The sequence below is a fragment of the Nicotiana tabacum genome, chromosome 7, assembly GCF_000715075.1.
Source record: "Nicotiana tabacum cultivar K326 chromosome 7, ASM71507v2, whole genome shotgun sequence".
In the NCBI taxonomy this organism is placed as follows: domain Eukaryota; kingdom Viridiplantae; phylum Streptophyta; class Magnoliopsida; order Solanales; family Solanaceae; genus Nicotiana; species Nicotiana tabacum.
The window spans coordinates 150,833,067-150,841,839 of NC_134086.1; the positions used below are offsets into that span (position 1 = coordinate 150,833,067).

At 34.0% G+C, this 8,773-nt stretch overlaps 1 protein-coding gene across 1 annotated transcript; it reads right to left on the reverse strand.

Moving 5' to 3' along the window:
• Nucleotides 1-299: 299 nt before the first annotated feature.
• On the reverse strand, nt 300-2,956 carry LOC107806766 (aquaporin PIP1-2). Its single transcript, NM_001325792.1, is given in 4 exon segments — nt 300-546; nt 1,150-1,290; nt 1,389-1,684; nt 2,564-2,956. Coding segments are annotated over 4 exon segments (864 nt in total). The 5' UTR covers nt 2,889-2,956; the 3' UTR covers nt 300-444.
• Nucleotides 2,957-8,773: the final 5,817 nt, after the last annotated feature.

Consider the following 8,773-nt stretch of genomic DNA (forward strand, 5'->3'; position numbering starts at 1 on the left):
CAATTTAAACATTGGGCTACTTTTGCTTCAGCCCACCAAATGATGTCTTTCAAAAAAAAAATTAACATTTGAAAACTGTGCTACATGATAAACAATGGAGTAAATTTAAGTTCTATATACTTGACGGTGCAAAATTAGCTAGTATAATATCATTTTGCTAATGTTTATCACAAAGATTTTCCTTGTATAATTTTATAAATGTTCTGATTATGAAAATATTTTTTACGTCATGAGCGCGTAGAAGTTAAGCTCTAAACAAAAGGGTAGCAGACATAATAAGGCAATAACACTGAAACATATGTAATAAATAAGATCAATTCAAAACCAAATACGATAAATAAAGCAATACAACAGCTTTTGTACATAATCAACATTGAACATCATTGCCAATCATAGCAAACTAACCAATTACAGAAACCAAGGCATAGCCATCATAGCTCATAATTAAGCCAAGTTTCCACTCTTGAATGGAATGGCTCTTATGATAACCTGGTGGTACAAGGCAGCAAGTGCAGCTCCAACGAATGGTCCCACCCAGAAAATCCACTGCATTTATTCAAAACCAGGAAAAAAGAGAAAATTCTAGTTACTCATAATGGTTGCTAACATTGTATGTATGTTTACCTAGCGTGTTGTCCAAGTGAGAACTTTGAATATTTTATCCATACCGGCTACCTCCCACTAACAAAGAGGTACAAGATGATTTTGCTCACCTCATTTTTTTTTGTTTCATTAAGATATTCACTATTACTACAATAAGTGGTGCGGATTTAGTAATAACTACTTCCTCTGTTTCAATTCAAATGAAACACTTAATTTATTAGTCCGTTTCAAAATGAATGACACATTTCTATATTAGGAAACAATTTAACTTTAAACTTTTTATTTTACTAAACTTTACCATTAACGAGAAACTTTTATAGCCACAAAAATGTCATGACCCCACAAAACTTTTGCCCCTAAGCTTTTAAGGCCATATATCATCTAAACTGAAAGGAGTATAGAACAACTAAACCAGTTATTGGGGTTGGTTGCATGAATCCTCAAGTTTGGGTCCATTTTTTAATAAATTATTAATTTAATATACAATTGAATTTAAGCACTGATTGTCCTCATACTAAATCCATTCATGCATAAAAGATAACTTACATGGTCATCCCATGCTTGATCTCTGTTGTAGATAATGGCAGCACCTAGGCTTCTAGCAGGATTAATGCCTGTGCCTGTGATTGGGATAGTGGCTAAGTGAACTAAGAACACTGCAAATCCAATTGGGAGAGGTGCCAAAATCTGTTAAAAAAAAACCATGAGTTAGAATACACACACACACATTAAATAGCTCAGCAGCAAAATCTAAAGTACAAATGACAAATCAAGTAAGTACTCACAGGGACATGGGAGTCTCTAGCATTTCTCTTGGCATCAGTAGCAGAGAAGACTGTATAGACAAGAACAAAAGTGCCAACAATCTCAGCACCAAGGCCATCTCCTTTGGTATAACCATGATTCACAACATTGGCACCTCCACCCTTAACCTGATACAAAGATGGCTGGAACCCTTTGACAACACCAGCACCACAGATTGCACCAAGGCATTGCATCACAATGTAGAACACTGCCCTTGTTAGGGACAATTTTCTTGCCAGAAACAAACCAAATGTCACAGCAGGGTTAATGTGTCCACCTGACCAAATCCAAGAATTTCTCAATGTCAGAGCACAAAGAACAAAATATAAAGAATTTAAGTTATATACTGTAAAGATTTCTGACACTATTCACTATAGTTTAACATGTGAAGCATGTTAGTTACTATTTCACCACATTAAAATTTATTGTAGAGATTTACTACCTTATAAGTAACCCGATTTTGTAAATATTTTTACACTTCATAGAACTGAAACATACTCTAAAAACCAATTCTGCAGAGATCTGGCCATCTTTGACTAAGGTAAAAAGGGCAACCCGATGCACAAAGCATCTTTCATTCACGCAGGGTTAAGAGAAAGGCCGCACCACAAAGATGTGATGTAGACAGCCTACTCGCAATCATTAGTGGCTTCTTCCACGGCTTGAACACCGAGGAAATGCTAAGGTACTATTTGGAAATTATTCCAGCTCGAGCAGCAGGAAATGCTATTAGTATAGCTAAAAAATCCCATGACAACATTGCATATAAAAGATAGACCACTAAAAAAGCTATTCTGCTCCAAAATGTCCAAAAGGAAACTGTTACATTTTTGATGTATTTTGAAACTCCAGAGACAACAACAACGACGCAGTAAATTCCCACAAAGTGGGATTTGGGGAGGGTAGTGTGTTTACCCCTGCCCGATGGGGCTGAAACTCCAGAGAACAACTTTAAAATAAGAAACTCAGTAACTGTCACAGACTGCAAATTGATAGGTTTTCCTACTTCATTTATCAAGAAAATACATTAAAGTTCACATCTTTTGAAGCAAAATGTCACTAATGAACATGAGAAAAAGTGTAGCTTTGAAGCAAAAACCACAACTTTAGGTGACTACTACATAAATTATGTAGGTAAAGAGAAAGAAGTTTATACCTGAGATACCAGCAGTACAGTACACAAGGGCAAAAATCATACCACCAAAAGCCCAAACAATACCTTGAACACCAACAGTACTACATTTGCTGTTAGCCCTAGAGTAACCCATGACAGTCAAGACAGTGATGTAAAGGAACAAGAAAGTAGCCATAAATTCAGCAATCCCAGCTCTCCAAAAGGACCAAGAATGGAGCTCACCAGGCTCAAACAATGGTGCTGGTGGTGGTTCCTTATAGTCTTTGCTCTGTGCTGAGGTCCCTAATGGCTGCCTTTCTGAATACTTGTTTGCTCCTACCTTCACATCCTCTTCTTTCCCCTCCATTCTTAGCTTCTAGATTTCTTCAACAGAATGCAACAGAATGCAGCTTTTGCTTTTTCTTTGTGATTTGATTTGATGATAGTGGAGATAGTGATTCTTTTATAGAGGGAAAATTGCTGATCAATATTGCAATTTGCATTAGAGTCTCCATGTTTGTTTAATTTGCATTTCTGCCCTTGTGGTTTCCATTATTGTAATCTGGTAGGAGTATATGATAAATGACAAATTGACAATTTTGGAAATGTAAGAGAGTTAATTAAGATTATGCATTTAGAATCATTCCATGCATGTTAGTTTAGTTTTGAAAAGTGCAACATTTTGAAAATTACTCTATTTCGATTTCTTTGTCTTATATTGGCTAAACAATGTGATATTTGTGAATAATTGATAGTAGCAATTAATCAGTTAAGCATCCGAAATGACAAATTATTTTATACCAATAAAAACATGTAAGTATCTTGTGGGATTACATTGACCATTGTTGTTGTTGTTGAAAACATGTAAGTATCATTTTCACACACAAACTTCTCTATGCACAATACATTATTAAATATGACTACATGTTTCGCTTAATAAGAATTTTTAATGCAAGTAAGTTAAATGGTGTCGATCTTTTTTCTTATATATATTTCTTTGGCTAAAGAGGGTTCCATCCTTGAATTAATTGATGAAATTATATAGTATGTGAATATAATAATATGCATATGGAAAAAATTAACTCTAATTAGGACATAAGTAGAAAAGAAAAATAATAGCTTAAAGAATCAAGTTTTTTCCAATATACTTTCAAGCAATATGATAAATGTTAAGGCGTATGAGAAAATTCAGGACTTGGAACACCCAATAAGCAAATAGAAAGCAAATGCTTAGCTGGTAAAACAAGGAATAAAAGGGTGGAGTAAACTGTAAAAAAGAAAAGGACAATAAGAGAGAAAAAAGAATTAAGTTTGTTTTAGGTAAGTTTTTCCTTTCATACTCAAGTATATCTGTCTCTTTGTTTTTGTTTTTGTTTTTTTTTCTTTTCTTTTTTGCTTTTTTTGTGTGATAAAGAGCCCCATATAGGCAAGATGCTTCTGGAAAGTGGAAACAATGGAAAAAGGAAAGGGGTCAGGACAGGAGGAAGATGTGCTGTCATACTCATTTTGCAGACACCTTTCTCTGCTTTTTATAAAGCTTTAATCCGTTAAATGGCCATTTTACAAATTTGTATATGATGGCCAGTCTTGTTTCACCTTAATTTAAATCTCCGTTTTAAAAGGTAGAATTGGGACTCGCCCGGGCTCGTCCGGGGCAGAACACTCGTAAAACGCCCCTGGGCTTATGTGTGGGGCTTAGTTCCGTGAGACTTACGCCTTGGCCATCGGGAAGCCCCGAACACGCCCAACACCCAGCGTACTGGACTCGCCTAATAAAACTTTATGCAATTGTATGTAACTAACCTTTTAAATCCTCAAATTTTCTTAATAAATCGTTGATTATTCAAAATTACCTTTTTCTTAATCATTAAGTTGAAAATATTTTATGTCATAATTAAAATAAAAATTATTGCACGTTATGCGCTAAGATTGTTATGATAGTTAGTTTTAAATAAATATTTCGTTTAAAAAGTATTTATTTATTAACTTTTTTTATGTCTTTACTATATAATAGTCCATAATTTTTTTATAATTATTTTTCTAAATATTATTTTTTCATGTTTACGAGGTACAATACTTATTAGTTTAATAGCTCAGTCTTAGCTAGTAACTATTTACAAATAATTGGTTATCATGGTATTGTATGGTGAATTATGTGTCACTTTATTAAATTGTTAAAACTTAAAAATAAATGATGCTAGAGAATAATATTTAAATTGTGAATTATATTTTTATATAAATTCTCTTTCAAATAGAAAGCATATTAAATAAAAGGAGTATTTTAAGAAAAATATCAAATTATAATATTGAAATTATTTCAAGATTCATTACTCCTTAATAGATACATATAATATTTCGTATCGAATACATTTTTTTTATATTTGAGTTGTTACGACGTTGAAGCTAATTTGCATATTATGATATATGTCATAATTATTATATTATTCATAGTTGAATTATAATTTATAAATATTTTAAATAGATTATTTGTTTTAATTTTGTGATGTTAATGTAATTTTTATAATTATTTTTTATTTTATACTATCTTAAATTTTTTGACATTATTAAAATTTAAAGATATATGGGACTTACGTCCCATGTCTCATGGCTTATGCCTCGCCTCGTCAGAGGTAAAACGCCTCGCCTCACGCCCCGCCTTTTAAAATATTGATTTAAATAACATAGAGTGGTCTTAGAGATGCAGTCAGAAGCTGATTCACAATTTTAAAATCATTTGGTGACTTGGTGTAGTGTTACTTTTTTCTAGCAATGAGCGTGAGCTTGGTGTAACTATATTTGTTTTCCTTCAAAATTTGTCTGTTTACAAATATATAATTCAAGTTAAAAGGCTGTCTAAACTTGCATCTATATCTAGTTGCAGCTTAATGTTTGCAATGTAATCTAACATCAAAAAAGTGTAATGTTTACTCCTAAAAGAAGCTCTTTACTCTCTTACCTACTCTAGAGGGTCATTTTGTTCGGAACTAAGATATCTGAGATTATAATTCAATGTCCTATATGGAATAAATAGCACCAAATTTTGATATAAAATTTGTATTGCTTTTAACTAGTATTAAAAAGTAAATACAGAATAAATGTAATCCAAAATTTTATGTCAAAATTCATATCTTAATCCCGGTAACCAAAAATTAACATGTAGTGGAAAAGCAAAAGGATACTTGAAATTAATAAAGCAGAGAGAATTCGTTTTAAAATCTTTTGTAGGCGTTTGGACAAAAAAATTATAATTTATAAAAAAAATAGTATTTGGAGTTAAGTTGAAAAATAATATTTAAAATTATATTTGGACATGCATTTTACTTGAAAAAATTGGTGCAGTTTTGTGAGTGAGGAAAGAATTTTTTTTGAAAAACTCAGTTTTGAAAAAAAATTCAAAAACTTGCAAAATTTTATGAATAAAAACGCTTTTGAAGAAAAAAATAGAAAAAAATCTATGGACAAACGAGTCGTTAGATACATGAGTGTCTAAACGTTGGAGAAAGTTATTCCAAAGTATTTCACGAAATTGAACCCAACGGTCGCACATCCGTTCCTGCTGTTGCCTTTGAGCTTTTGGGGCCTTTGGCAACATTTTTTTTTTTTGGAAATCATAAATTTATTACCACTTTTGAAGAGAGTACATTTGAGAAAGAGGGTGTATCCATTCCTTCATTACAAGGATGGAGAAACATGTCTGAAGTTTGCGACTAATTCAGTAAACACTACTTCTCTAAATCAAAACAACAAAGACATGCATTAAAGAAGATACTTCAAGGAGGCTCATATATTAGCTCGTTTGGTTTATTCCTCTTGACTCGAAAGGTAGGCATCAACCATCTGTCAGCATTGAGAAGACCTCTAACTTGCCGTGGTAGGGAGTCAAAGTTAGTGTATATACACGCCTCTTCATTTATGTGGCATAGGCAGCCATTTTATCCGCAACTTTGTTTGCTTCTCTAAAGCAATGACGGGTGACAATATGATAGCTATCCACCAATATTTTGAGTTCATTAATCTTTTCTGCAATTCTCCACGGTGTATCCCAAATTCCGGCGATGCAATTATGAATGAGGAGGGAGTCTGTCTCGCCAATGATAAGGGGCGTTCCCTTCTGTATGCACCAATTGATGCCAAACAACATGAAATACGCTTCTGCCCAGTTGCTAGTACCCTGCCTCGGTGGAATTGCATAGACCATAATGAATTTTCCATTGTTGTCTCTAACCACTCCTCCCGCTCCACATTTTCCTCTAATATAAGAGTCATCACTATTGAGCTTAACAAAGAGGACTGGTGGCCTGATCCATTTAACAACAATAAAAAAGGTTTCATTGAGTGATATGTTGCCAAGGTTACACATATTTGTCCAATGTTCCCCAACTTTGATGTTCTTGAAGTTAGATTTAACCTTCTGTATAATGTTGAAGGAAATGAGTTTGATAGATCTTGCAAATGAAGGCATCTCCATCCCATACTTTGAGCTACACCTGGATCTCCATAATTCCCACAAAATGAAGGAAGGAAGGATTTTCAGCATAAAATTAGTAGCCGAGTTCCTAGTCTTCTGGTTCCAGCAATTAAGAAGAAGAGTTCTCATGGTCACATTATTATACTTAATCCCAATGGGGCCAACAAAATATTTCCATATTTCTGGGCATATTGGCCATCATAGAAGAGATGTTCGACTGTTTCACTTCTATTGCTTGGGGTAGGGCCTATGCAACATGAGCAAATAGAAGGAAGATTGATACCAAACATGGAGATTTTATCATCAGTCGAGAGTCTATCATGCACTGCTCTCCATGTTAAGAATGACATTTTGAAAGGAATGTCCCTATGCCAAATTCTTGAGTCAAATTGACTAACCTATCATTTATGTCTGAGTTGGTTCCAAGCTGTAGAGATAGAGAATTTACCTGAATTAGAGCATATCCAGTGAGGGGTGTCATCAGTGCCATCATCTAGAATTAAATATAATTAAGATACCTGAAGCTTTATCTGATCAGGAGGTTGAACTTGGAAATAAGACCAGTTCCACTAACCATCCTATATCTCTTTGATTATGATGTTTTGTTGAATTAAGTCATCCTCAATCATCTTGTAAAGGGGGCCAATGGGTGACCAGTTATCATACCAAAAATTGATATTCCCTTTACCAACATTCCACAAAATATTCTGATCCACTTTGTCTTTTAAGTTACACATAGATTTCCAACTGTGAGATTGACCAGTAGACCAGGGGATTGTAATAGGATGGGAGTTATGATAGTATTTTGCTCTCATAAATAAGGACCATAGAGAATTAGTGGTTCTTAATTTCCACCATTGTTTGGTAGTAAAAGCCAAGCAAATATCCTCTAGCCTTCTGAAGTTTGCTCCCCCTTCTTCATATGGGAAGAAAAGATTGTGCCAGGAAACCCAATGGTGTTTTCCCCCCTCCTCTATTCCAGACCAGAAGAATCTGTTAATATACTTTTCAATCATGGATATAGTACCTTTGTGAGGATGGACAACAACCAATGTGTGAATGTAAAGAATAAGAAGGATATGTCTAATAAGAGTAGCTCTTCCTCCAAAAGATAAGAATTTCAAATGCCACCCTCTGATTCTGTTGATCACCTTGTTCACCATATCAGAATAAAAAGATAATTTCTTTATTCCTGTATGGAGGGGACACCCTAGATACTTCATAGAAAAGTGATCATATCTCATTCCCAAGAATTTTGTATACCCTTGTAGTGGTTTTTTGGGTTGTGTCAGGGGACATAGTGAAGCAACATTTACTTTTATTTATCAACTGACCAGAGACCTTCTCATATTGACCTAAGGTCTTCATAGTAAGTTGAAGACTATTCATACTACTGCAAAAAATAATAGTGTCGTCAGCAAAAGATAGGTGGTTGATATTAGGCCCCCGTCCATTCATATAAAAACCTCTATATCTACTATTAGAATGAAGATTATTAAGCATTTGCGAGAGAAGTTCAGCAGTTAAAATAAAAAAAGAGGGAGAAAGAGGATCCCCCTGGCTGAGACCTCTTCCAGATTTAAAGAAACCTTGTCTGCTACCATTAACAAGAAGAGAGTACCAATTATTAGAGATAAATCTGTATATAAGATCAATCCATTCTTCTGCGAATCCAAGTTGTATAAGTATAAAACACAAAAAAAGCCATGAAACTCTGTCATAAGCCTTGGCCATGTCTAGTTTGATAACCACATTGGCTCCTTTCCTTGGCTTTCCAATGTCCT